The sequence below is a fragment of the Miniopterus natalensis genome, chromosome 18, assembly GCF_054644295.1.
Source record: "Miniopterus natalensis isolate mMinNat1 chromosome 18, mMinNat1.hap1, whole genome shotgun sequence".
NCBI classification, from domain to species: Eukaryota; Metazoa; Chordata; class Mammalia; order Chiroptera; family Miniopteridae; genus Miniopterus; species Miniopterus natalensis.
This window is the reverse complement of record NC_142098.1, coordinates 35,142,093-35,168,322: the sequence shown is the minus strand read 5'-3', so window position 1 is coordinate 35,168,322 and position 26,230 is coordinate 35,142,093. Positions and strand designations below refer to the sequence as shown.

At 56.0% G+C, this 26,230-nt stretch overlaps 2 protein-coding genes across 2 annotated transcripts; one reads left to right on the top strand and one right to left on the bottom strand.

The window, feature by feature from the left end:
- The first annotated feature begins 50 nt into the window (after window positions 1-50).
- Window positions 51-11,704, top strand: TGFB1 (transforming growth factor beta 1). The gene is made up of 7 exons (XM_087827232.1): window positions 51-702; window positions 3,662-3,822; window positions 5,002-5,119; window positions 6,608-6,685; window positions 6,821-6,968; window positions 10,912-11,065; window positions 11,546-11,704. Exons 1-7 carry the CDS (start codon window positions 342-344, stop codon window positions 11,702-11,704), a joined length of 1,179 nt encoding a protein of 392 aa, XP_087683358.1. The 5' UTR covers window positions 51-341.
- Window positions 11,705-16,739: 5,035 nt separating this feature from the next.
- CCDC97 (coiled-coil domain containing 97) lies at window positions 16,740-26,020 on the bottom strand. Its single transcript, XM_016209238.2, has 5 exons — window positions 24,907-26,020; window positions 23,250-23,705; window positions 21,374-21,652; window positions 20,786-20,915; window positions 16,740-18,882 (listed from the first exon to the last, which is right to left on the bottom strand). Exons 1-5 carry the CDS (start codon window positions 24,950-24,952, stop codon window positions 18,762-18,764), a joined length of 1,032 nt encoding a protein of 343 aa, XP_016064724.2. The 5' UTR covers window positions 24,953-26,020; the 3' UTR covers window positions 16,740-18,761.
- Between the last annotated feature and the right edge of the window lie 210 nt (window positions 26,021-26,230).

Genomic DNA, 26,230 nt, shown 5'->3' with positions numbered 1-26,230 from the left:
GCGCACCCCCCGCACGCTCCCCACCCCCACCTCTCTCCTGAGCCCCCACGCGTCCACGAACCCTTCTCCCCGGATCCGGACTCTCAGACCTGTCTCAGCTTCCCTACTCAAGACCACCCAACTCTGGTACCAGATCGCTCCCATCTCGGATTTTTCCGTAGGGTAACAAGAAGCCACTCACCAGAGCCTCCCCTCCTTCCTGAGGACCTCAACTCCCCCCCACCCTCTCCTACCTTTCGTCCGAAGACACCCCCCTCCCAGCCCCAGTAGGAGTGGGGCCTCCCTTTTCTCACACCAGCTCGGCTCGCGCTCTCGCAGTGCCGGGGGGCGCTGCCTCCCCCATGCCGCCCTCCGGGCTGCGGCTGCGGCTGCTGCCGCTGCTGCTGCCGCTGCTGAGGCTACTAGTGCTCACGCCTGGCCCGCCGGCCGCCGGACTGTCCACCTGCAAGACCATCGACATGGAGCTGGTGAAGCGGAAGCGCATTGAGGCCATCCGCGGCCAGATTCTGTCCAAGCTGCGGCTCGCCAGCCCCCCGAGCCAGGGGGAGGTGCCGCCCGGGCCGCTGCCCGAGGCCGTGCTGGCGCTTTACAACAGTACCCGCGACCGGGTGGCCGGGGAGAGCGCCGAGCCCGAGCCCGAGCCCGAGACGGACTACTACGCCAAGGAGGTCACCCGCGTGCTAACCGTGGATAACAACCACGGTGAGCTCGGAGGGGCGGGGGACCCTGGACGGGAGCCCCCCGGGGGCGCCGGCACGCTCGGGCCGGGGGAGGGAATTACCGGGGGAGGAAACTGGCTGGAGGAAGAGGACCCCTGGGGCGGCGGGAACGTGGGTGGAGGCCCCCCCAGAGGATAGGGCAGAGCTTCCTACCCCCCAGGTATCCGGTCTTGAAGAGGAGATAGTGAGCGAAGTGGACCTCTTCTAGAGGGCGACAGGAACATCAGGGATCGTGGGGGGAGTCCCCTAGGGCGAGAGAAGCAATCGAGGGGACGGGGTAGAAAAAGAGTGCACTAGACTCCGGGGCTGTGGGGTGGGGGCTGCAGAGAGGGAGTCCGCTTTGGGAGAAGCGAAGACCCCCGTTTGGGGCAAGGAGAGGGAGTGGGGAAAGCTGACCCGACGCTCGGGGGTCGGGAGACGGGAAGGTTCTAGAAGGGCAGAAAAGCTAGGTGAAAGTTAGCTCCCAGGGCCCCCAACATGCAAGGCCCTTTGGAGGTGCCAGGAAAATGGAGAGCGGACCGGCTTGCAGAGGGCGCGAGGAACGCGCGGGATTGGGGGGTGCAGAGAGAGGAGCGGTGAGGGGTGAGAAATTCGGGGAAGAAAGGGGCGCGAGGTCCCGTAGGGAGGGGGAAGCTGGGGGAACTAGCGGGAGAGAAGCTGAGACGCCGGGGGACGCCGGGGGTGCGCGCTGAGGTGCCCCGAGTGTTTCGCAGATGGACGTGCGAGCAGGAAGCGAGCCCCCGGGAAGCTTACAACCCTGGCTCGTGGGCAGGGGTGTTGCGGAGGGAGGGGAGACAGGCGTGGGAAAGGTGGACCTGGAGGGGCGTGGAGGAGAGAGTGCCCCGCTGGGAACACGGAGCCCCCCGCGCCGCGGGCTGGAAGGGAGTGGGCTGAGCGAGGAGTGGCGCCGCAGCGCGAGAGGTGGTGGGCGCGACTCTACGAGACCCGGGTGAGGAAGCCCCACGTGGGTGCCACGCGCGGGGGAGGAGCCGCGCGTCCGGAAGGGGGAGAAGGACCCCGCCGAGCTACAGGCTGAGAGTCGAGACCCCGCAGCGCCAGCTCCTCTCGGCGCGGCTGGGGAAGCCCCAGCGTCCGGCCGCCTCGCCCGCCCTCCCCCTTCCCTTCCCTTCCCCTGCCCCGGGGGCGGGGGACGCTCTCCGAGCCTGGGGCGAGATGAGGCAGGTCCGGTCCCCGCCCTCCCGGCCGCGGCGCCTCCCGCCTTCTTCACCCCAGTTCTGGGCGGGGCTACCGTGGGCCCGCCCCGTCGGCGCCCACGGGGGACCCGGGAGACCCAAGTGGCCCGGTGACTTGCGGCGGGCCCCCTCCTTTCACTTTTCCTCTTGGGCGGTGGACTTGTGGGTCCCCAGCCCATTCCTTTGCCCAGTTGTGGCTCCCGCCAAATAACGCCCATCCCCACCCACACGTCCCTCTCACCTCCGCCGGCTCACCTTGTTGTAGAGACTTAAGTGATACCTTCAATTCTCTCCACCTGGCCACCAAGCCCAGTGTGTGTCTCTCTCCGTGTGTGCGTTGTATGTGTGTGTCTGTCGTCCATCTCTGTCGTTTCGTGTGTGTGTTGTATGTGTGTGTCTGTCGTCCATCTCCGTCTTTCCATCTCCCGAATCCCTGTTAATCCCCGTCTCCCTGCCTCCTCCCTGCCTCTCCCGCCTCTCCCTGCCTCTCCCTCTCTCCCTCCGCCAGTCCCTGCCCTTTCTTCTGTCTCCCCACCCTGGGCTCTACCCTTCCTCTGGGGGTTGCTGAGTAACCCCTGGGTTAAGATAGTACTTATTTGCAGGGGGCAGGACTGGCCTGGCTAGAGCTGGGAGGAGTGGAGGACAGGGGCCCACGGAAGGGGTTTCCTCTGACATTTCTCTTGGGAACCTGTCTCCGTTTTTTACGCGCCCCCCTCTCCCCGTGCAGAGGCCTGAAGCAGATGCCCCAGTTTATCCAGGAGTTCATGCGCTGACCCCTCAACCTCAACCCCAAACTTTTCCTAGACTAAAAAACACTTCCAAGTTTCCTCCCCCCCACCCCCAAGCCATTCCTACCTAGAATGAACTTTGCCTTTTCTAACTAACTGAGGGAGGAAGTAATTAATAATAACAACAATAATAATAATATCACTTTAGCTGGGAGGTGGATTAGCCTAGGGGTTGTCTCTGGAACCAGACTGCCTGTGTTAGAATTCTCATTCTGCAGCTTCCTAGCTGGGTGACCTTGGGGCAAATTACTTGATCTCTTTGTGCCTCAGTTTCACCACCTATAGAATGGATATAATAATAGTATCTTCCTCATGGGGTTGTTGTGAAGTTTACATGCAAAATGCTTTGAACAGCTCCTAGCAAACAGTGAGCTCTTTAACACACATTACAGTGACCGCTGTGTGCAGGCTGTGCTACGTGCTTTATCTGCCTCATCTCACTTCACACTCTCACCCTGCAATCCTTCCTTGTTTCACAGGCGAGAATCTGGTACAGGAATTCACTTGCTGAAAGTCACACAGCGACTCAGTTAGGAGACCCTGCTTTGGAAGGCAGGGAGCTTGATGTGGTTGCCACTTTCCAAAGAATGGCAGGAAACTGAGGCTCGGAGAGGGGATGTGACTTTTCAAGGTCACAGAGCTTGAAGGCAGCAGAGGCATGGACCGCTCCAAATGCCCTTGACCCTACACTGCCACGTAACTTGCATTTGAGGCTCCAAGCGCTGGGGAAGTTTGAGCAAGCAAAGCAGACGCCTTTGGCGCCAGCCTGTACTGAGTGGGCACTTCCCAGATGATGGGAGAGAAGGGTTTTACAGAGGAGGAAACAAACCCACTCGCCCAAGGTCAGGGTCGGACTCCGACTCAGGGCTGTCAGCTCTGGAGCTCACGCTCTTAACACTTGGGGTGCATCAGCTCCCCTGCCACACTCCTGACATCCCCCTTCTCCGCTCCTTCTGCCTAGAAATCTATAAGACATACAAGCATAACTCACACAGCATATATATGTTCTTCAACACGTCGGATCTCCGGGAAGCTGTGCCGGAACCCGAGCTGCTCTCCCGGGCAGAGCTGCGCCTGCAGAGGCACAAGTTGAAAGTGGAGCAGCACGTGGAGCTGTACCAGGTGGGGGCATGGGCCAGGTGGGCCACCGGGCCGCAGGTCACTGTAAGGTTCACACAGACCCTGAGAGATGGAGGAGCACAGACCGTGGAATCATAGGGCTCTTTGAAACCCTCAGACTCCTAGCAGCCTAGACTGTTAACCGCTTGGAAGGCTGGAATCTTAGCAACTGGGTTCTAGAATGCAGGACTGTCGAATGTTGAAATCTCTAGAATGGTTCAGGGTTCTTCACCCACTCCATCCCAGAGGGAAGCCACACTAGTCATATATCGCCAGTTCAGTTGATTACAACTGAAAGCAAAAATTCAATTCCTCAGGCCCACCGGCCATATTTCAAGCGGCATAGTCACATGTGGTTAGTGGCTATTTTGGACGCCATCGTCACAGAGAGAGGTCTCTTCTAGAAAATTTGGAGTCTTCAGGAAGACTAGGGTCTCTGGAAGGGTTGGGGTCAGGTGGTGTACAATCCAAGTCATATATGGAACTTCCGACTTGACGGCAGATAGTATCTTACAACAAGGGAATTTTGTCTGATGTTAACTTCTTGGCGTCCAGAGAATCCAGCTTCGTGCTGCCAGCCCCTGGAGCGGTCTGTCCAGCCCCAGGCGAACATTCCACACGATGTCAGGTCAGGCATCTGCAGCCTCTGGGTGTGTGGTGTGTCCTGTCAGACTCCTGGACTTGTGGAACATTATTTACTTCGAACTTCTTAGGCTCATTGACTGGAATTCTTGGGATGCTGTCAAGCCCTGGAGTTATAGAATGATTTCTAACATGAGCCCCTAGAAAGTTACAGACTCAGAACTCAGGGTGTCGGATGTGCAGAACTGTGTGCTGAGTGAAGCCAGGGATGTCTGCAGGAAAATCTGAGCACCGGGCTGTCCAAGCTCAAAGGGGGCTGGCATTTCACCAGCAAGGAAACTGAGGCCTAGAGAGAGGAAAGAAGGTCCATGGCCCCAAAGGGGACCAGGGGCCGAGGCTGAGCAGCTCAGGTGCCTTGACCCCCAGCCTGGAGTTCCCTGTGGGGCAGGTGGTTCCTGCAGGCCCCACGGCGCGGATGTCTGGGAGGGGACTGTCCAAGGGACTGTCCGAGGGCCCATTTAGGGGAGCAGATGGAGTGAGGGTGCGGATACATGGCAGCATGTACCCATCATCTCTCTCCTCCCATTCACCATCCCTTAGAAATACAGCAACAATTCCTGGCGCTACCTCAGCAACCAGCTGCTGGCCCCCAGCGACTCGCCCGAGTGGCTGTCCTTTGAGGTCACTGGAGTTGTGCGGCAGTGGCTGAGCCACAGAGGTGAGGACCATTTGTCTGCCCCACCCTGTTTTGCAATGGGTTTGACCCCATTGTTTGTCCTGGGACTACCCTGCCTAGCATCCCCACCCTATGTTGGTGCCAAAGAGCCGAGACCTGGCCCTCCTCCTAGACACTCAAACCTGAGTGATTAATGGATTGATCCATTTCCTGAGCACCGGCCCTGTGCTGGGTGATTCTGGGGACACAGCAGTGACAAAAACAAGCCCATCTTTGCCCTCCCAGAGCTCATGGTCCATTGCTGGGGTGGGGGAAGGGGATGGAAGACCTATAAGCCAGATAGGCTGGAATGGGGATCCCAAAGGAGGTGGCTGCCCAGCCTGGGATCAAGGAGGGCTTCCTGGAGGAGGGAGGGGAACGAGCCCAGGAAAGAAGGACAGGCTATGCAAAGGACCTTATTCCGGGGCGAGCCTGACACATGCAGTGTGTCTGGAAGAGGATGGGGTCTGTCCTGTCCCAGCTGAGTCCACAGCACCCACATCTCCCTTCCTAACCGCCCTCTTACTCATGCCTTCATTCCGTAAGTGCTGGCAGGTCCCTGCTCTGTGCCCGGTGCTGTGCCGGTGGTGCAGGGACACAGGGATAGCCAAGACCACTCTTGGGTCTTGTCCTCACCATTACTTCTAGACACTTAGGAAGTCTTGCCAAAGCCCTAGCAGGCAGTGATGACTAGAGTGATCAGGGCTGGGATGGGGGAGCCCGAAGCAGACACCCAAACCCATCTGGAGGAGGTAGTCCTGGAGGGCCTCCCCAAGGTAAGGGGGATTGTGTAGAGACTCACGGGATAGGTGGTGGTTTGGCCAGATGAAAAGATGGAGGTTAAGGAGCAGGTGGGTGCTGGGAGGAGTGTCTGGGGTCACTGTTGAGCCGACAGCACCCAAGACAGGGTCCAGCACATAGTAGGAGCTTAGAAAATCCACTCATTCACTCAGGAAGCCTTTCTCCCACAGCTGCCCTGGGGCAAGAGGCCGGAGCGAATGTGTCTTTTCCCTCTTCGGGCAAGTCACCCCCTCTCTGTGCTCCTGGGCATCCTCTTTAAAGTGGGTAGCTTTGGTGAGGGTTACAGGAGATAAAGCCACTGTTAAGAACAGGCCTGGCACCCCGTGCGCCCTCCTGCACTCTGTAGATGTTTGTTTTTATGACTGTGGGCCAGGCCCTGCAGGGAGCAAGAAAACAAGGGTCCCAGCCCCCATGCATCCTGCTCTCCATTGAGGACAGTGAGGGAAATAATAGCCAAATACAAAGGCCCCAGAGACAGGGTCAGTGCTATGGAGAAAGTAAAGCGATGTTACAGTGGGAGTGGGGTCTGAATCCTGCAGGGCCTCTTGGAGGAGGTGACAGAGGAGGCAGCAAGGCAGAGAACTGCAGCGAGAGGGTGCGGCAGAGGGCAGCCGGATTTGCTCCCTCCTTCCTCCCCCGGGCTGGGGGAGCCGCACCCTCACACTGGCTCCCCTCTCCTCACCCCCACAGGTGAGATCCAGGGCTTTCGCCTCAATGCCCACTGCTCCTGTGACAACAAAGATAACGTACTCCATGTGGAAATCAACGGTGAGGCCCATCCCTCTGTCCCGGTGCCCCGTGCAGTGTGTGTGTCTGTCCTCTATCCCTTACCCGTCCCCCCATTCACTGTCTGAGTGTGTATGTCTCCCCACCCCCAACCCTGTGACTCCTAAACTAAAACAGGAATCAGTGTCGGCCGCCGTGGTGACCTGGCCACCATTCACAGCATAAACCGGCCCTTCCTGCTTCTCATGGCCACCCCGCTGGAGAGAGCCCAGCAGCTGCACAGCCCCCGGCACCGCCGAGCCCTGGACACCAACTACTGCTTCAGGTGAAGACTGAGACCTCCCAGCCTCAGGCCTGACCTGCAGGGCGGGCACCTGGCCGGTACTGCGCTCGGGCTGGCGTCTCCTTCAGCCTGGAAAGCTCAGGGAATGAGGTTTGAGTCCTAGAATGCGGGGATGTGTGACCTGGGAGTCCTAGGATGTCACGATCAGCCTGTTTTCTTGCTGGTGTGTGGGAATCAGAGGCTATGAGGATGTTGAACACCGAGAATGTGGGAATTCAGTGTTGGAAGGTCTTTGATATTATTGGCAGGCTGGAGTCCTTCCTAGAGTGTTGGGATTCTAAGATGTAGAATCCAGCGTTAGTTATTGAAATCTGACAGTGTTGGACTGAAGGAGTGTTGGGATCTTAGAGTTTGAGAATCAGAATTGGAAGGTTGCCCTTGCTGGATTCCTGTACCATTGGCAGATCGGCGTCTCCAATGCTGGCAGATTGCAGTCCTCGAATCGTGGGCTCAGAAGGATGGAATCCTGTGTGAAAATATTAGCATCACAAGCGGAGTTGGAGAAAGCCAGAATGCTGGTCTCCCAGAGCGATGGGGCTAGTGTCGGGATGTTGCATTCTTGGAAGGCCGGGATCTTAGGCAGTGGCAGCTTGGCCCTCTTGAGTGATGATGGGCTCAGAACTGTGGAATGTTGGAATGCCGTATCGAAATATTGGAATTCAAGAATGCCAAGATCCTCGAGAGTTGGAATGTGGGACTCCTAGAAAGCTGGAAATGCTATTGGAGTGTTAGTCTTGAGATGCTGGTGTACTGCAGTCCAAGAAAGTTGAAAGGTTGGATTTCTAGAATATTCAAATTCAGTTAGAATGTTGCCGATTTAGAATGATAATCTGACCCTGTCCCTCCCCTGCTTAATATTTTGATGGTGCCTCTGGGCTTTGTCACATGCTAGTCCCCAGCTGGAAAGTCAGCTCTTCTCCCAAGTTCCTTCCAGATCCTACCCTCAGCCCAGCAAGTCTGTGAGTGAATGAACACACTGAGGTCTTGAGTGCCAACAGCTAGTAATATTACAAAGAGAGGCAGCCAGCCGTGCGAGCCTCCGTTCAGAGGGACACAATATCACCTAGGAAGTCTTGCAAAAAAAAAAAAAAAGAACCTGAAGTTGATCAGGATGGTAGATCTAACTACCAATTTTCTAGAAATATAGGGAACGTGTTAAACACCACCACAGGTGTGCAGTTGGCAACATCTAGACTGTGGGAAACCTGACTCAGTTTCTTCAACAGATACAGTGCGAGGCGGGAAATAGAGAGATGGTTCTGTAGATTTAAAAACCAACTGCAATGTGTAGCCTTATTTGGATCTTTATTTGTACAGGCTCAAAAAAGAAAAGATATTTATGAGACAGTTGGGGAAATGTGAACTCTAACTAGATATTTCATGATATCAGGCAGTTATTGTTAATTTTTCTTATGTGGTATTGTGGTTATGTTTTAAAATAGTCCTGACTTTCTTGGAGATACATATGGAAATGTTTCTGGGTGACATGATATGGGGAGAGGAAGTGGGTAGGAGTGGAGATACAGTGAGGGTGGTCATGACTTGCTGAGTGTTGAGGTTGGGTGATGGAGACATGAGGCTTTGATATAATATTCTCTGCTTTTGTGTATGTTTGAGGTTCAAACATCACCTTGTTCTTAGCTTAAGCACCATCTCCACTGGGAAGACTCCCTGGCCCCTCCCCAGCATCTGAGGTGGATGTGAGGCCCCTCGGCCTGCCCTGGGGCCCCAAGTGATGAGTTTCTTTTACTCATCAGGCTCTGTTGGGTCCTGATGGGCTGACTGGATAGGGAGAGAGCTTTGCAAAGGCCCGGACCGTGTATATCACAGGGCCCGGAATGCAGCAGGCCCCTGAAGTGTAAGTGCCTCAGGGTGGCTTGGAGGGCTTGTTAAATCTGGCCTGCTATCTGTCACCCCCACCCCCAGTTTCAGTTTCTGGTTCAGGAGGTCTAGGGTGGGGCTTGAGAATTTGCATTCCCCACAAGTTCCCGGTGCTGCTGCTGCTGATCCTGGGACCCCACATGGAGAATGGCTGAGCTGGATGATAGAATCATAGACTGGTCAAATCTTAGCACCTCAGAACCCCAGCCAGAGTTGGACCACAAATGAAAGATTATTCTGGATAGTGGCTCTTCCACTTTTGTGAGTCCAGGACCCCCTTGAGAAGCCAAAAGCCAGGCACCTTTTCCCCCAGAAGTGTGCACATACATATGCTCAGGACCCTCCCTGAGCCCATACATAGACTTCTTGATACCTCCTTGGCCCTCGGGTTATCAACACCTTATTTGTTCCAATTTTACACGAAATATAAAGTGTTCTTGGCTGCCCATGAGTCAAGCTTTTGAGCCAAGCTCCCTGTCCATGTCAGCCATGGCTCCAGGGGCCTGCACATTGAATGCCCAGGTCCTTTCAGATGAGCAGAGGTCTGGGCCTCAGCTCAGGAGGACTGGCCTTTGGATGTGAATATGGGACAGACAGAGATCATGAGTCCAGAACAGTAGCATCTTATACACCACTATTCTCCAATGTGCTTTTTAAAATCCTAACGCATTGAGCAATTGATTTATACATCCAATATTTGCAGAGTACCTACTGTGTGCCAGGCACTGTTGTAGGCACTGGGGATACATTAGGGGAAAAAACAGACAAAAAGGCCTATCCTCAGAGGAAGGCAGATAAATCAATCTCAAATAAAAGAGCAAGCGGCTGTAAGTTCTAAGGAGGAAAATAAATCATAGGAAAGGGACAGAGAGAAAGAGATACTGGAGAGTATTTTTCCTGTTCTGATTTTTGTTATGAAAAATTTTAAATGTATATAAAAGCAACCAGGATAATACAATGAACTCTCATCCAGCTTCCACAGGTTTTAAGATTTTGTTCCACTTCTAATTCAGACATTTTCATATTTTCTGGCAAGCCTGCAATGCTGTTGTTACACTGAATGGAACTGTCATTTGGATTGGTATTTTGGAGAGGATAGTCCAGGAAGGACTCTCTGAACATTCATTTGTTTAACTACTTATTGAGCACCCACTGCATGCCAGGCAGTGTTCTAGGACTGAGGCTCCCTGAGTGAAAGACAGCTGAGCATACATTTCAGGGAAGTGAAGAAACAAGCCAGACCAGAAATCTGTGGGAATAGCAAGCCAGGCAGAGGCAACCGCAAGTGCAAAGGCCCTGGGGTAGGACCATTTGAGGAACAGTGAGGACACTAGTGCGGCTAGAGTAGAGTGAGAATGGAGAGAGAGTTGAGATTGGCTAGATCCAGTAGTGCCTCGTGGTTCATGCTGAGGACTTCTGGTGTTTGTCCCTAGTGAAATGGAGCCGTGTTCAGAGCAGAGGAGTGACATGGTAGTCTCTAGCATTTGGCCCCAGAGGGCAGGGATTTCTTCCTGTTTTGCCTGTACTGAGTCCCCTGTAGATCCCAGCCTCGCATACAATAGTTCAATAAACATTTGTTGCACACATAGAACGTATCAGTACACATGGATCAGTGCACTCTGTTTCTATGTTTCAGTGTGTGGATGTGCCATGATTTATTTAGCTGTCCTCTGTGGATGGTCACTTGGCTTCTTAAAGGCTTGTTTCGGGCACTGCATGAGAGACTGTTTATTAGGATGCGCTTAGCACAGTGCTGCACTAGTGGAAGTGCTTCATCAGTGTTATCACAGCGGGTACAAGGGAGACCAAGCTGGAGAGGGTGCTGGGACAGGGTGACACACACACACACACACACACACACACACACACACACACACAGCCGGTACAAGGGAGACTAAGCTGGAGAGGGTGCTGGGACAGGGTGACTCACACACACACACACACACACACACACACAAGCGCGCACGGGGAGAAGGGGCATGGCCAGCCCTTGCGGGCGGCCCCTCTGCCTTCCTGACCTGGGTTCCTTACCTCGCGCCCACAGCTCCACGGAGAAAAACTGCTGCGTGCGGCAGCTCTACATCGACTTCCGCAAGGACCTGGGCTGGAAGTGGATCCACGAGCCCAAGGGCTACCACGCCAACTTCTGCCTGGGCCCCTGCCCCTACATTTGGAGCCTGGACACGCAGTACAGCAAGGTGCGTGTGGCCCACCGGCTGAAGGTAGCAGGGACCGAGGGAGGGGCCAGAGAGAAGTACACCCTGAGATGAAGTGAGGAGAGGGGGGACATGAGAGAGACAGGGAGACTGGGGGGTGATAAAGAGATGGGAGAGAAGCTAGAGACCGGGTCTGCGCAGTTAGAGACGTGGCGCGGAGGGAGAGCAGGATGGGGGGAGACCCGCGGGGACCCAGTAGCTTGTTGCCGGGAGAGGCGAGGAGACGGAAGGAGAAAGAGAAACCGCGGGACGAGACAGAATGAGAGAGAAAAAAGCAGGAGGGCACAGGCTAATACAGAGATGGAAGGAGAGAGGGAGACTGAGATGCAATCAAGGGTGGGAAATGGGGAGAGCGGAGATTGGGACCCAACAGGTGAGGCGAGACGCAGGGAGATGGGAGCGCCGGCAGGGTGCGGGCCCTCTCCCCGCGCCCCCGGCCCTGACCCGCCCGCCCGCCTGCAGGTCCTGGCCCTGTACAACCAGCACAACCCGGGCGCGTCGGCGGCCCCGTGCTGCGTGCCGCAGGCGCTGGAGCCGCTGCCCATCGTGTACTACGTGGGCCGCAAGCCCAAGGTGGAGCAGCTGTCCAACATGATCGTGCGCTCCTGCAAGTGCAGCTGAGGCCCCGCCCCGCAGGCCCCGCCCCCCGGCAGGCCCGGCCCCGCCCCCCCGCCCGCCGCGCCGGGCTGTATTTAAGGACACCGGCCCCCCCCCCCGCCCCCCAAGCCCACCTCGGGGCCCATTAAAGGTGGAGAGAGGACTGGGGTCTCTGTGTCGTTGGGCGCCTGACGGGGTCTCTCTACCAATGTTCCCGGACTCCCGCTCCATCTGCCACCTCCTGTCTCTCTCCACCATTCATTTGCCCCGCCTCAGACACTTAGCAAGCACTTGTTAGGTTTCACGTACTCCTGGTAAACACTAGACTTATTTATTGAGCACTTTAGGCCTTGTTCTAAGTGCCTATACCAATTAACTCACTTAATCACCATAACAAAGCTCTGAGATACTTGGGACTCTAATAATGCCCACTTTAAAGGTGAGGAAACTGAAGCCCAGAGAGGTTAAGAGAATAGTTCCTGCCCAGAAAGGAACTAGTAGTTGCTTCCTCAGAAAGGAACCTACTTTCTGGGGAAGAGACAGGCATGGTAAGTGTCATGAAGACAGGAAAGCAGGATGGATGGAGTGAGAGATGGAGGAGGGAGGGCTTCTCAGAGGAGGTGGCTTTTGGGACTTGAAGGCAGCTTAGGGAAGGATGAGGGAGAGAGTTCTTGGTAGGAGGACAGAAGGAAAGGCCTGGAAGTGAGGATGAACTTGGGGTGAGGGGAAGAGGAACAGGGCCAGTGTGGTTGAAAGGGAGGGGCAAAGGGAAGGGTGTTGGGAGCTGAGTCAGATGCTAACACTCACAGGCCAGAGAGTAATAACAATCCTCCATGCCAGGTATGAATCTACCAGCTCACTGCACTCTCCCCACAGTGCAGCAGAGCAGGGTTGGCAAACTACAGCCTGCAGGCACATTCTGACCCGCTGCCTCTTTTTGTAAATAAAGTTTTTTTGGAGCACAGCCATGAATCGGATCATCTCTGGCTGTTTAAGTGCTACAAGGGCAAAGTCAAGAAGAAGCTATATGCAAAGTCAAAAATATCTGCTATCTCGCCCTTTATAGAAAAATCTTGCCAACTCCTGCTATAGAGACCACTTTACAGATGGGACTACTGAGGCACAGAGAGATTACTTGTTAGCTCACAAGCAGCAGAGCTGGGACTTGAACCAGGCAGCAGGAGTTAACGGTCTCTGCACTGGTACTGCTTCCCAGACCACATCAGCCCTGTGGGATGTGGGAACCTGTGAGACTTTGTACCTGGGGAAGCTGGGAGACATGACAGGATTCTGTACAGAGGAGGGGTGTGATTTGACTTAGGTGCTCAGAGATCCCTCTGGCTGATGGGTGAGAGTAGACTGAATGGGGCCACAGGTGACTGCAGGAAGAACAGTGGTTCAGGTGAGAGATGCTGGTGCCCCGGCCAGGGTGGGCTTCCCTCTGGGCCTTGTTTCTTCTCATCTGCTGTCGTCTTGCTTGTGAATTCTCCCCTGCTTCCTCTTTATCTGGCATCTTGGTTTCCCCTCCTCCTCCCAGGTTTCATTTCCTTCATCTGTCCCCTACCCTTCCCAGATCCCGGCCCTGAACTACTGCCTTGTCCAGAGGTGCCCTGGGGGAGGGCTGTGTGCGTTTGAGGTTCCTTTGCTTGTGGGCAGCACTAGGTCTGGGTGAGTGGGCCATGGGATCCTCCCAGCCCAGCCCAGCCCAGGTCTGGGAGCCACAGAGGGCTGGGTGGGGTGGGGGCAGGAGGAGTTCACTATGCAAGGAAATGCAGCCATTGTCACCGGCCTCCTGTGTGGGGACGCTTGAAAGGAGACAAGGACATGTAGTCATTGCAGCCCTGTGAGATGGGGCACCTGTGTGCACACATTCACATATACAGGGGTTGAAGTATGGACAGTGTCCCACAGCTACACAAACACACTCACCTCTCAGCCACAATGAACACTCCGAAATTCCTACAGGACACCTGGCGGCAGGCACGGCCCACGTGTGCCACACACATACACAGCCCAGCCTGGAGCCTCACTAGGACCCAGCGCAAGCAGAGATGTCAATAGGGATAAAGCAAAACACACCCACACAAATACATCCTGTAGGGTCACGGTCACAACCACCACACACCAGACACAGGTTCAGAGACAGTGCCGCACACAGACACCTCACAGCACAAGGAAATGAAACAAGCTCCGGCAGGGCCACCAGCAGTTTACACAAACATCCTCTATGGATGGGGTCATAGTCACAAATGGGCACACGACCTGACCCGTCACAGTCCCACCCAGACACACACCACACAGGGAGATTTGACACATCACGATCACACAGACTGCGAGGTAGTCATGCCCACTCAGTCTGACATTTCACAGCCCCACACACTCAAGCCCGGGGAGTCCCACACGGCCCTGCAGACGGCCATAGTCAGACACACTGTCACAACCCAGGTCCCAGACGGAGCAGTCCCACACCCCCAGACACACCCCCAGGGTCGTGGCCCTCACACGCCCAGCTCGTGCCTGGGCCCCAGGACAAGTTCTGGCTGCACCCTGGGGATTCACTCACAGTCCCAGTGCCGAGTCCTGGCCACTCCCTCGTGACACACCCCGCCCACCTGCCTGCTGCCAGAGAAACTTTCGGGCTCAGCACCTTCTCACCACCCTTCTCACCACGTGAGTGCTGCTCCTGCCCCCACCCTCCTCACCGGGGTGGCCAGGCCCTGTAGGGACAAGGCAGCTCAGGCCCCCAGCCAACTCACAGGGGCAGGACAGGGGGTTCAGGGCGCCCAGCTCCCCTCCCCCACCCTTGCGAGCAGCCCAGGCGCGGGGAGGGAAGTCGTGGGGGGAGAGCCTGGGTTCCGGCTGGAGCCCCAGCTTCCTATCCAGCCCCCACAAGGCAGGAAGCAGGGCCAGGGGAGGCCAGCTCAGGCCTTCCTGCCCCCTCCCCCAGACAGGCCTGGGACTGGGGTCAGTGGGTGAGAGACAGACAGACAGGCAGCCCCCTGCCCCCTAAATCTGAGTGTTGGTCTCCAGTGTTTTTAATGTGAATTTGAATGTGTTCAGGACCCATTTGTGTGTGTCCCCAAGCTTTGTGGGGTGAGTTGTGTGTCTAGCACGGGGGTCGCTAACATACCGGTAGGCTGAGCACCCGCAGGCTGTTGGGTGTGGGAGGGGATTTTCCGTGTGTGTGCTCCCAGCATGCGTTCAGTGCCGTGTTGGTGACTGCGCATTCCTGCTGTGCGGCTGCTGTGCAAGTTGGTATGCTCTCTGGGCTCTGTGTCCTGACACGTGTGACTTGGGAGGTCTGTGTGTACCATAGGGTCGCATGCCTGGGGCGTGTTGTGTGTCTGGATTGTTTTCTTGTCATCTTTGCTCTCCACCTTCGGGTGTGTTTGTGCATCCTCAGTAAGTTTCACTTGAAATGTGGGTTTTCTGTGTGTTTCTGGGCCTGTGAGAAAGGTGTTTCCAGAGGTGTGTGTGTTGTTTCTTACACATGAGCTGTGTTTTCAGTGTGTGTAACAGTTCCTGAAGTCTGTGGGCGAGCTGTTTCTGGGCTACACTGTGCGCCCAGTGTGTACGCTGCTGGGGTTCTGAGTATGTTTGTGTGTCCACGGGGTGTGACTCCAGCATACTTGCTGCCGTTCTCCTGGATGGTGTGTGTGTGTATGAGTGTGCCCATTGCGGGGACTGGTGTTCTCAGCCTCTGCAGTTGTCTCTGAGCAGGTGGTGTCTGTATTGTGTCCCCACATGGGCTGGTGGCTTGTGAGCACTTGTGTGGGTCTCTGTTTTGCCTCGCTTTCCAGGGCATTTTGAGTTCTCAGTGGGGTGTGTGTGTTCATGTTCATGAGTGTTTTATGCTGGTGTTTCCAGGGAGGGGGGAATCGTGCATCCTCAGTGAAGCCGCTGGCATCCTGGGCAGCGGGCCCAGTGGCCTCCAGGCTGAGTGGAGGCTGCATCTGCGGTGTCCCCTTGCTGGCTGGTGCCACGTTGGCTCGGGGCTGACTGCGGCCGGCAGGGCAGGGCAGGGGCTGTGGTGGGCACTGGACCCGCGCCCAGCCCTCGGTATAAATATCCCAGGCTGCCGGCGGCAGTGTTTACTCTGTCCCAGCCTGGGGGTGGCGGCAGCCCAGCAGGTCCTGGGGGCCGGTTGGGGGTGGTGGTGACCAGGCCACAGCGCAGACACTTCCTTCTGGCCAGACAGGCCGCAACCTCACTGCCCCTTCCCGCCCCCTTTCTGGGTGGGGGTTACCCCTCATTCTGGGCTCCCAGGAGCCACCAGTGAACCTCTAACCTGGACGTCCCCTCTGGGCTCCCAGGGTTTGGGAGCCAGAGAAGAGGGGTCAGAGATGGAGATGGGCTTGGGGGGGGGGGGGGGCGTGGGCCAAGAGAGACAGCAGGAGGAGGGATAGGAAAAAATGAGGGCAAATAGGAGCAGGAGTGACAGAGGGAGGGGAGGCCCTGACAGAAAGGCAGGGGAAACGGGGTCAGGAGACAGTGACGGAAGCTCAGGCCTGTGATGCAGGGAGTGACGAGGGAGAGAAACGAGGCAGGGGCCCAGGAACAATGAGGAAGAGAAGGGACTAAAGGTCGACAGTGACAGCCGGAGAGGTGCAGAGACAGAATGAAAGGGTGACGGAGAGCAGGGTGGGGGACAAAGGAAGGAGTGAAGCAGGACAGAGGACAGAGCACGCAATGGAGCAGAGGCTCATGGAGTTCATGTCCACTTTGGCAGGAGGCAGAGGTGGCAGACGTGGGGGTGGCAGCCACGACAGACAGGAGACTGGGGGTGGGGGCCGGATGCGCACTGAGGGGCTCTCCTCAGGCAGGGCCCTCCCTCCCTGACTCAGCCTCTCCACCCACCCCAACCCCAGACCCGGGAGCTAGGAACAGGCCACTGGGGCACCTCCAGGTCTGAGGCTGTGACCTGCGGGAGGTCTCTCCATCCCTCTTGACCGGCTCCACCTCCATCTCAGCTAGAAATTGTCATCTCCACCACCTGACTCATCCTAATTCTTAATCAACGGCTGTGTTCACTTAAAAAAAAACACCTAACAAATTTACGTACGGCAAAGTACATCACAAATTTAATGATCGAATGATCAGTGAAAAATGTGCACGAAGGGCTGATGCCTGGAATACGAGCGCTCACAACCTGAGGGCACGGGCACAAGTACCAGGAGAGGTCTCTCCTGAGTCAGCCTGGCTGGACTGCCCTGGCCCCTCTGGGAGAGGATTATCAATACTGAGAGCAGGAGGCACACAGGACGCAGTGATGGTTGTGATTCAAATACTGACTTCTCCATCAAGATGATTCGGTCATGTCTATGTGGAGGACAGTGTCTGGCACCAGAGGTCCCCAAAGCTTAGCTGCTATCCACAGCTAACTCTTCTGTCTTCCCATCTGAGGACGTCTGTGCATCCGCCCACCTAGTGGCCCAACAGCTGACAGGCAGGCCGGAGAGCTCTCCAGGGCTTGTGCTTTCAGACCTGCGTTTCCAATGGCTGCCCTCCTTCCTGGGCCTCCCTTGACCCCTCTATGAGCTGAGTCTCTAGTTTACAGGGCTGTCTGGAGGATTCGGTGCACCTCACTTGGGCCTGGCATAGAATAGAACTGCTCAGAAACCAGAACTTTCCTTTCCTTAAGTCTCACTGGACAGCCTGAATGTCCCTCGGCGCCCGTCCAGCTCTCACTTTCTGTGTCTGGCTCTAATTCTGGTTGACCCAGAAGGCGCAGCTGAGTCTAGGAGGGTCAAGAGCCATGCCCCTAGGTGGTCTCGAGGTCTCTGCTCACTCTGGGCCCAGGAGGCAGCTGGGAGAGTCCTTCAGGCTTGGCTCTGGAAGGATGCCACCACTCCTGCGCACAAGACTGAGAGGTCCCCAGACCCCACCTCCCTGACCCTTGGCTGTGCCCTCCTCCAGCAGACGGCCCTTTTCCATGTGTGTCTACCGGAGGAGCATGAGCTGGGTGTGGGGGCATGGGAAGGCGGGATGCCTGGGTTCCCACAGGCCTGGGGCTGAGTCACCAGGCGGCCATCTGGCTCCCATTAGCCCGGGGAGGCAGGGGGCTCCGTGGGGCGGGCCCTGTGGCTGGCTGGGGCAGAGACGAGGGGCAGCCTGTGTGTGGGGGATGACTCAGGACCCATGATAACAGCCTGTGCGTATTTGGGGAGTGTAAACAGGAGGGAGAGGGAGGCAGAGGAAGTGAAGAAAGGGAAAATTGTGGCTGGGCAGAGGGGGGCCGTGGGCTGGGAGGGGAAAGTCCCCGACCTCCCTATACCCCTCCCCCCACACCCAAGCTGGCAGGCCCATGATTCCCAGTGCTTCTCCTGCCCACCCCGCCCAGGCCTGGGTCCTGATGGAGAGGTAACAGCTGTGGCCACCTCTGTGGTCTCCCCCCTGCCTGCAGTGAGGCCATACTCAGCAGCCAGCCTGGGAATGGCACTGAACCCCAGAGATAAAGGCTTACAGACAGAGACAGCACAGAGGCCAAGATGGAAACGGACTGACAGGAAGAACCATAGGCCCACAAGGCTGACGGAAAGAAGGGAACATAACAGAGGCAAGCAGGGCTGGACACACACAGGACAGGTGAATGACTGGCCGGGACCAGAAGGGGAGACAGTGAGCTGCTCTGGGGCCAGGGATCAGCCTGACCCCAAGTTGGGCACTGGTGTCGACCTGGCTGGCTCTAGCTACAAAGGGCCCTGCTGGCCTTGGGCAAGTGGAGGTTCACTCTGTTGTGGGGAGAGAGGCCAAGGCACAGAGTGAGGAGAAAAACAAAGGCAAAGAGGAAAAAAAGAGACTGAGGTGGAGAGAGAGACAGAAAGCAGAAGACAGAAAGGCAGGGAGAAAAAGAGACCAAAGACAGAGAAAGAAAGCCAGAGAAACAGCAATGAAGGCGGGGAAGCAGGGCTGGGCTGGGGGAGGCAGGGAACTGCAGACACAGTGGGAGGGGCAGCGGGAGATGGGACCAGACCCTGTGAGGCTGGCGGGTGGGCAGCTGCGCTGGGGCCCCTAGAGAAAGTCCGAGCCAGCCTCCGGTCAGCTGCCTTGTTTCAGTGGGGTAGGGCGGGGGGCCAGGCCATCAGTCCCCGTCTGGCTCTGGGCTAGGCGCGTCCTCAGGCTCCTCTCCGTCAAAGTACCTCTCCTCCTCATCCCGGGCCACGATGTCCAGGTTGTCAAAGTCGGGGTTATCGTCCACAGTGCTGCAGAGAGGGGGGCTGTCAGTCTGGTGCTCCCCTGCGCCCCAGTCTCCACCTATCTGCTCCTCAGCCTTTGGAGAAGCTGGGGACATGGCTCAGGACCCCTGAGATCAAAGGCCCATACGCTGGCAGCTCTAAGTCCCAGCTAACCCCTGGTGAGGGATGTTGCGTATCTCAGGGATTGAAATCAGAGATTTTACATAAAAACTTCTGGTTTCTCTTGAAAAGCTGGAAGGTGTGGTGTGGTGACACTGGGGCCCACATTCCCAAGGCAGTGGTTCTCAACCAGGAAGGCTTTGTCCCCCCAGACGACATCTGGTGATAACTGGAGACATTTGGTTGTCACAACTACAGGGCTGCAACTGGAACCCAGAGGGTGGAGGCAGGGGCATTACTCAGCGTTTTGGTGCACAAAGTAAAGCCCCCTGCACAAAGAATTATGCTGAGGCCCGAAACTGCACTAAGGGGACAAGTGATCCTAAACTGCAAGCCTGGCCCCACTCCAAATTCTCCCTCAGCTCTTCTCAAGCTCACTTCCATGCAGAAAGCACTGTCTGATCTGCTGCCCCCTCTAATGAGACCTCCTAGCCCTGCCTGGTCCCGCCACTCGGGGAGCCTTACTACTCCTCTGTGCCACCTCAGGGCTCTTGCATCTGCTATTCCCCCTGCCAGGAACACTCTTCCCCCAGATATTTGTTGCTTACCCCTCACTTGTTGCTCAGAGGGCCTTCCCCGGCTACCTTATCTCCCCCTTCTCCCTTCACTTTTCTTCATGGCCCATCACCAACAAATGCTTGCTGTTTGTTTTCCTTACTATAGTGGGAACCCCTTCAGGGCAGGGAACCTTCTCATAGCTTTTGTTCCCTGCTTTATCCCCAGCCTGGACACAGCAGCCACTCAGCATGAGGTGGCTGACAACCAGGAGGGACCATGCGGCAATGATGCCCAGCAGCGCCCTCTGGAGAGGGGACTGGCTTCAGTCCCTACCATTCCCCATTCCTCACGCCAGGCCCAGGTTCCTTGTGGGTTTTACCACAGCAATGGTTCCCTGAGGGCTCCCATGGCCCAGGCGCTCGCTCACTGCCCTGTGGAAACTCAGGCTATGAGGCTGGCCCTGGCTGGAAGTGATCAGCTGGACTAGACTCCAGAGCCCAGGCACTGAGATTGGGCCAGTGATACTGTCTCTGGCTCTGCGTGGGCCAGGGGCTGTTGTGATCCCCATTCAGCTGATGTGCCACCAAAGTCTGCTTGTTCACATGGTATCAGAGCTGGTTTGAAACCAGGGCCCTCTGTTGCCACACCGCCACTGGGGACCACAAGGCGAGACTGCCGCAGACAAATCACTTCTCTCTGGTTCTGATGTTTCGCTGTGCCCTTCTCCCTGGTGGCAAAGTCCTTTTCAAAGCAGGTGGCCATGCACCTCGCCCCTGGGGTTACACTGGAGAAATTATCTACCAGCACTGCAGGGGCACTCACCACAGGCTCCTCCCTGCCACACATTAGCTCTGCGAGGGATCACTTCCTGCAGCATGAGGAGGTGTGGGGTCCTGGGGGACACTTGGGAGGCCTGGGGGTAGTGGCACCCTGCCAGAACACCCCACTTGCCAGAGTAGGAATGTCTCAATGCTTTATCAATACCAAGTTGAATGTCAGCCCTGCTCATCCCTTCCTCACATTTGGAGGACAGAGGCTCTCAGATGGACAAAGCTCGTCCAAGGTCACCCACTGATCTTTGGCTGATCTGAAACCCTGAGGCTGTCTGACCCCAGGGCCCACAGCCTGGAACTGTTCTGGGGCCTTCTAGCACCACAAAGGGAGGCCCTCCATGGAGGTGCCCGGGATCTGGCATGTGGTTGAGGGCTGTAGGGTGCTGGGTTAGGGGATGGGGAGGTGGGGCACAAAGCACCTGTAGTCAAAGTCCCCGTCCTTGCCGTCCAGGAAGCGCTGGTGCATGCGGCTGGTGAACTCTTCCCGCAGGATCAGCTTCTCCTCTGAGTCAGGTACCCAGGTCTCTGAGTCTCTGCCAGGACTCTGGTCTGTGGAGGAGACATCCACAGTGCAGGAGTGTGAGGGCTACACTCAGGTAGGCACTGAACACAGTCCAGAGAGCTGCCTCCTTTGTACTGGGTGGCAATGGGAACACAGCAGTGACCAGAAAGCCTGTAGTCCCTGCCCTCCTGGAGAACACACCAAGCACATAATGACAACCAGTCTCTGGGGGCTGGAGAACAGGGTCAGAACTGGACATATGAAGGGGGGTGAAGGGAAGGCATAGGGACAGGAGCAAAGGCGGGGAGGTGAGGGATTCCTTGGTGCTTTTGAGGACTGGGGGCAGAGATGCAGGAGGATGGGATAGGCTAGGGCACACAGGGCACCTGGGTCAGGCAGGGGAGGGACTCGATGTCTGCTCTTGCAGATGGGGCCCAGCCTGGGAGACAGGCAGGCCCAGGACTGTGAAGTTCGGATACTGGGGCCCCCTGCTGCTGGCTCTCACCTTCCTTGTCACTGTCCTCCTCTTCTTCCTCCTCCTCCAGGCAGGCCTCCTCCTCCTCCTGCTGCTGGAGCAGCCGTTGCTGCAGTTCCCGCTCTTGGTAGGACTGGAGCAGCAGGTCAGACAGCGGGCAAGCAGGCGTGCCAGGGGAGCCTGGCTTGGGTGGCTGCTGGGCCGGGGTGCGGGCACTAAGCTCCTCCTGGGTTAGGTACTGCCCGATGTACTGCTCATACAGCAGTGGAGCCCGGAACCGCATCTGCTCATCACTGAAGTACTCGCCCTCTGCACAGAGACAGGGTGGGGTGAGGAGCCCGTGGATGAGGTCAGGGGCTGCATGTAGGGTGAAGGTGTCTGAGCAGACGTATATCCATGCGTGTGTGTGATCAGGCTGGTAGGAAGACATGAATGCCTAAGTGTGAGTGTGTACACATTCAAAAATGTAGGAAAATATACAGATGCCTGAGGTCCTGTGGCCACCAGTACTCACGCATGCCTCTGAGCACATGTGTGTGACCAGGCCCATATCTGCATGTGTACTCATGTGTCCAAGCATGTGTGCAGAGTCAGGCCCATGAACATCTGCCCCTAGTGGCCTGGGGCCCCTGGACAATGCGCCAGGCAGGACTCACAAGCTCCTGCCCGCATCCTCCCACGGCTGTCAGCACACTGCCATGGGTACCTGTGAAACTGGAGTTGGAGCAGGATGTTGCAGACAGATGTATGGGCAGTCTCTAAGCTGTGTGGGCCTGTCTGTTGAGCCTCATTCTGGCAGTTGGTGCACACATCTGGCACGAAAGTGTACATCTGTGTGGAGCTGGCACATGTGTGCATGGGATAAGGTAGGCCAGGGCCTCTGCCCAGGTGTACTGTTCCTGGTGGTCTTTCAGACCCCAGACCTCACCTCTCCCTAGTGTTCCTCTCTGCAGCCACCCCCCAGGTGGGCCTGGTATCCCCATCACCCCAAACCCAGGTCCTCTGCATCTCTCCTGGCTGCTTGTTCCTGCATGGGCAGCTCTGTCCCTCAGAAAAGTTAAACCAAGCTTGGCCCCTCCCACCCACTGGTCCTAGCCCTACCTTCAGAGCCCAGGGTGGGAATCTACCCAAATCCTGGCCTCTGGAGCACCAGTGGTGAATGTCCCTGTCCTACCTTCCATCTTGCCCTCTCTTACGCCCAGCTTTTATGTTTCTCAACAGATTCTGTTTTCTCCCTCCTTTTCCCTGACTGTCACCCTCTTTCTGGGTCTGTTTTTCCCTCTCCTTCTCTGACTCAGTTTCTGTCACCCAACCCCCTTCATTCATTCTCTTTCCTGTCTTCATTTTGCTCATCAGTCGCTGTGTCCCACTCTTTCCATTTCCCTCAGCCCATGCCTTCGCCCTAACTAGAAACTTCATTCACTCTCTGCTTCATTTGCTCTCATCTTTTGGCTTTAGTTCTGCTGTCTTTGGTCACAAAAACACTTGTCATGTCACAGTCAAACAGGTACTGATGTTTTCCTTCATGCTTTTCACGTGTGTCTTGTTTGAGAGGGCCTTTGTGTCCCCAGGGTCATAAACACACTCTCCTAGGTTTCCAGCAATGCCTTTGTGTTTGGTATGAGGGAGGGATCTAATTTTCCCGAAGGATAACCAGTTATCATGGTGCTAGGCACTCTGTCCTCGGCTCATAGATGTGAAATGGTACTTCTGTCATTCCCATTCTCTTCCCCTGGGTCCCTGTTTGTGTAGCCCTATCTCACCTGTCACTTCACATCTGTCTCAGTCTCTCCCTGTGTCCCTGTCTCAACACTTATCTCCCAGGATCTCTGTGTTTCTGCTCTTGCATACTTCTTATTTACTCTGCCTCAGTTTCCCCTCCTGTCCAGCCCATCTGCCCCCATACCTTGGATGAGCTCACGCAGGGCGGCGTAGCGCCTGTTGCGCAGGCGGGTGCGCAGGGTGCGGGGTCGGGCTGTGCCCTGTCGGGCCACCTCAGCACAGTAGAAGTCTGCACGGTGGTCACCACGCAAGTGGCCAAAGCAGGCCAGGTGCTCCTCGCGGAGGCTTGTGCGGAAACGCTCCAGAAACACCAGCGGCTTCTCCTGGTACAGCTGGCCCAGGATGGCCACCTTCTCCTGCTCGGTCAGGTCCGGTTCTCCTTGCTGCTGGCTGCATACAGGCAGGCGGCTGGCAGCCACAGCATGCAGCATAGCACTCACTGCTGTGTTCTTGGCCTCAGGGGCATCACTGTCCAGGGCCCTTGGCACTCCTTCCACTGCTTCCACCTTGTCCAGGGGTTTGGGTGGAACCGGATTCCAGCTTAGCTCCCCCCAGTGCCCAGAACTGGGCTCTGTGCAGCCTGTAAGGAGATATCAGCCTGGTGACACTGGTTTCAGACTCTGGCCTCTAGAATTGTGAGAGAATAAATTTCTGTTGTTTTAAGCCACCCAGTTTGTGGTAATTTGCTACAGCAATAGAGGCTGAGCTTGAGAAATAGGAAGGAAATCGGAAAGAGGGGTGTCAGAGAAACCAAGGGAAAACTTTAAAAAAGGACAGAGCGGGTCAATAGCATTGTATTCTCCGTATCATCTAACAAGAAAAAGCCTGAATGGGGTGACACAGGGAGGTCACTGGGGACCTTAAGCAGGGCAGTACCTAAAGGTAAAAGCCAGACTGCAGTGGGTGGGAGGTGAGGAAATGGAAACAAGTATGGATGACTCTTTGGAAAAGATAGATGGTTTCTGGAAGGCAGCATGGGATTAAGGGATAGATTTTCTTTTTAGGTTAAAAGATTTTTTTTTAATTATGGAAAATTTCAAACTTTTACAGAAATAGAGAGCCCCCCACCCCTACTCCAGTCAGCCAGCTTCAACAGTGATCAGTTCTTGGCCAGTCATGTTTCAGCTTCCCAAACACACCTCACCCCACATGGCATTACTCTGAAGCAGCGGGATGGAATTTTAAGATGAGCAAAACAACAGCATTTTAGATATTCATAGGAAGGCATTAGGAGAAATAGATTTAAAACTCCAAGGAGAGAGAGATCGGGGGAGCACAGAAATGGATTAAGCACCCCGGGGTGGCAGAAGGGGCTGTGAACTTTGGGGGAAGAATTGGAATGAAATGCAGGAAGCCGTTAGTCTGAGGCAAGTAGAGTTTGCATGGGGCAGGAGGAGGGTTAGTCTGGGGAAAGGGAAGGGTCAATTTGACAAAATGAAGAAGGTAACTTGAGAAACAGGTTGGCCGATGCAAAGGTAGAGTAAGCTGGGGACAGGGGCGAGGTTTACGTTAACCTGAGAATCAGCCTGGTAAGGAACTGGGTTAGGCTGGGACAAGGAAAAGGCTGGCCTGGAACGTGGAACAGATTAATTTCCGGGAAGGGGATGGAGTACAGGTCAGCCCGCAGCGAGAGGGGTTACTCTGGACAAAGCGCTGAAGGGGCAGGTAAGGCCGAGGGCAGGTGTCCCCCTATAAACAGTCCTCCTTCGCGCTCTGGGAATAACTTCCCAAAGACCCCGCAGCCCCACCCTCCCGCTGCCTCCGCGTCGCCTGGACCTCACCTTCATCGGGTGCCTTCGCCGCCGCCGCAGTCGCCACAGCCTCCATCCTGGTCTTCTACGCTTATTAACCGCCGCGGTAAACTCGGCCCGACGCCCTCAGCGGCCACTTCCGGCTGAGCACACCACCTGAGGTCCCGATGCTCCGCTGTGCCCAGAACCAAAGTTCCGGGCCGAAGGCTGACCTCCCTAAGCGCATGCGTGTCTCCCTCAGGTCCCACCCTCCGTAGCCAGGAAGGGAAAGGGCTCCAGGGTCAGAGAGGCCCTTCCGTTCCGTTCGCCCCCACCCCCAAGCTGAATCGCTACGAAATTGGAATATCAGGAGGGAGATGAATTGTTGTTCAACCTGTTTACTGCTGTGACTCCAAGAGCCCGGCATACTTGATTTGGGATGGATGGTTCGTTGGTTGAGAAACCCTTCAGTGCCTCAAAGGGTTTGTCCTCCAGTTTAGAGCCGCGTCTACCCCTTTATTTCTTCACCACGTCAAAGAATAACTTATGAAGTCTTGTCTCTTGCACTGTCATCACACCCAGTCCCTGCTAGCATGAGATGGGTGGTGAGAACTGGGACAATCTGCAGATGTCTCCCTGGGAGAAAACCGTGGACTTAGAAAACTGATTTGCCTTAGGTAGGGACTCAGGTGTTTACCAAAAGTAGACAGACATGTCATCAGTGATCACCCTGAGTGTCCAGGGCTCTGATGGATGAAAGGGCTAAGGGAGCTGCCACCCCATTCTGGAGGGCCAGGGAAGGCTTCTTTTGGGAGGACGGGATGCCCAAGCTAAGTCTTGAAAGATGACTTAGGACTAGAGGAAGGGGGGTAGGGAAGGGTGTCAGGCAGGGAGATGGGCGAGGCAACGATCCAGAGGGGAGGATACACATGGGTAGTTCTGGTTGCTATAAGGACTGCAGGATGGCCCAGGAAGAGGAAGAATTCTAACTTGAAGGCCTTGTTTGGGCTGCAGAGGACTTAGAACCTCACAAATCTTTATGCAAAATTCCACATACATGTGGATTTGGCTCATGGCATTTGTAGATTCTTCAAGGGACTTGTGACTTCCCCAGAACAAACCACTGATCCAAGGGGGAGCAGCAAAAGATAAGCTAGTGAGGTCATCAGGGGCCAGGCATGGGGCCTTGTAAGCCATATTAAGTAGCCTGAGCTCCTTTATATCCTGTGGGGCAGGGGGTATCAGGGTAAGGGACTGGAGGTAAGGGAGATGTCAGGAGGCTGGTGCAGTAATCCAGACACTGGCCAGGAGCAGTTTGCATTCCCAGGATATTTCCCACAGGACAGGTGGGGACTACACGCAAACGTTATCACCA

Excerpts from the sequence above, each read along its gene's own strand:
- TGFB1 (XM_087827232.1), top strand. The coding sequence starts at position 342 with ATGCCGCCCTCCGGGCTGCGGCTGCGGCTGCTGCCGCTGCTGCTGCCG. Across the intron at positions 703-3,661 it reads AACCGTGGATAACAACCACG|AAATCTATAAGACATACAAG; the intron begins GTGAGCTCGGAG and ends CCTTCTGCCTAG. Across the intron at positions 11,066-11,545 it reads TGGACACGCAGTACAGCAAG|GTCCTGGCCCTGTACAACCA; the intron begins GTGCGTGTGGCC and ends GCCCGCCTGCAG.
- CCDC97 (XM_016209238.2), bottom strand. The coding sequence starts at position 24,952 with ATGGAGGCTGTGGCGACTGCGGCGGCGGCGAAGGCACCCGATGAAG. Across the intron at positions 23,706-24,906 it reads GGCGAAGGCACCCGATGAAG|GCTGCACAGAGCCCAGTTCT; the intron begins GTGAGGTCCAGG and ends ATCTCCTTACAG. Across the intron at positions 21,653-23,249 it reads CCTGCGTGAGCTCATCCAAG|AGGGCGAGTACTTCAGTGAT; the intron begins GTATGGGGGCAG and ends GTCTCTGTGCAG.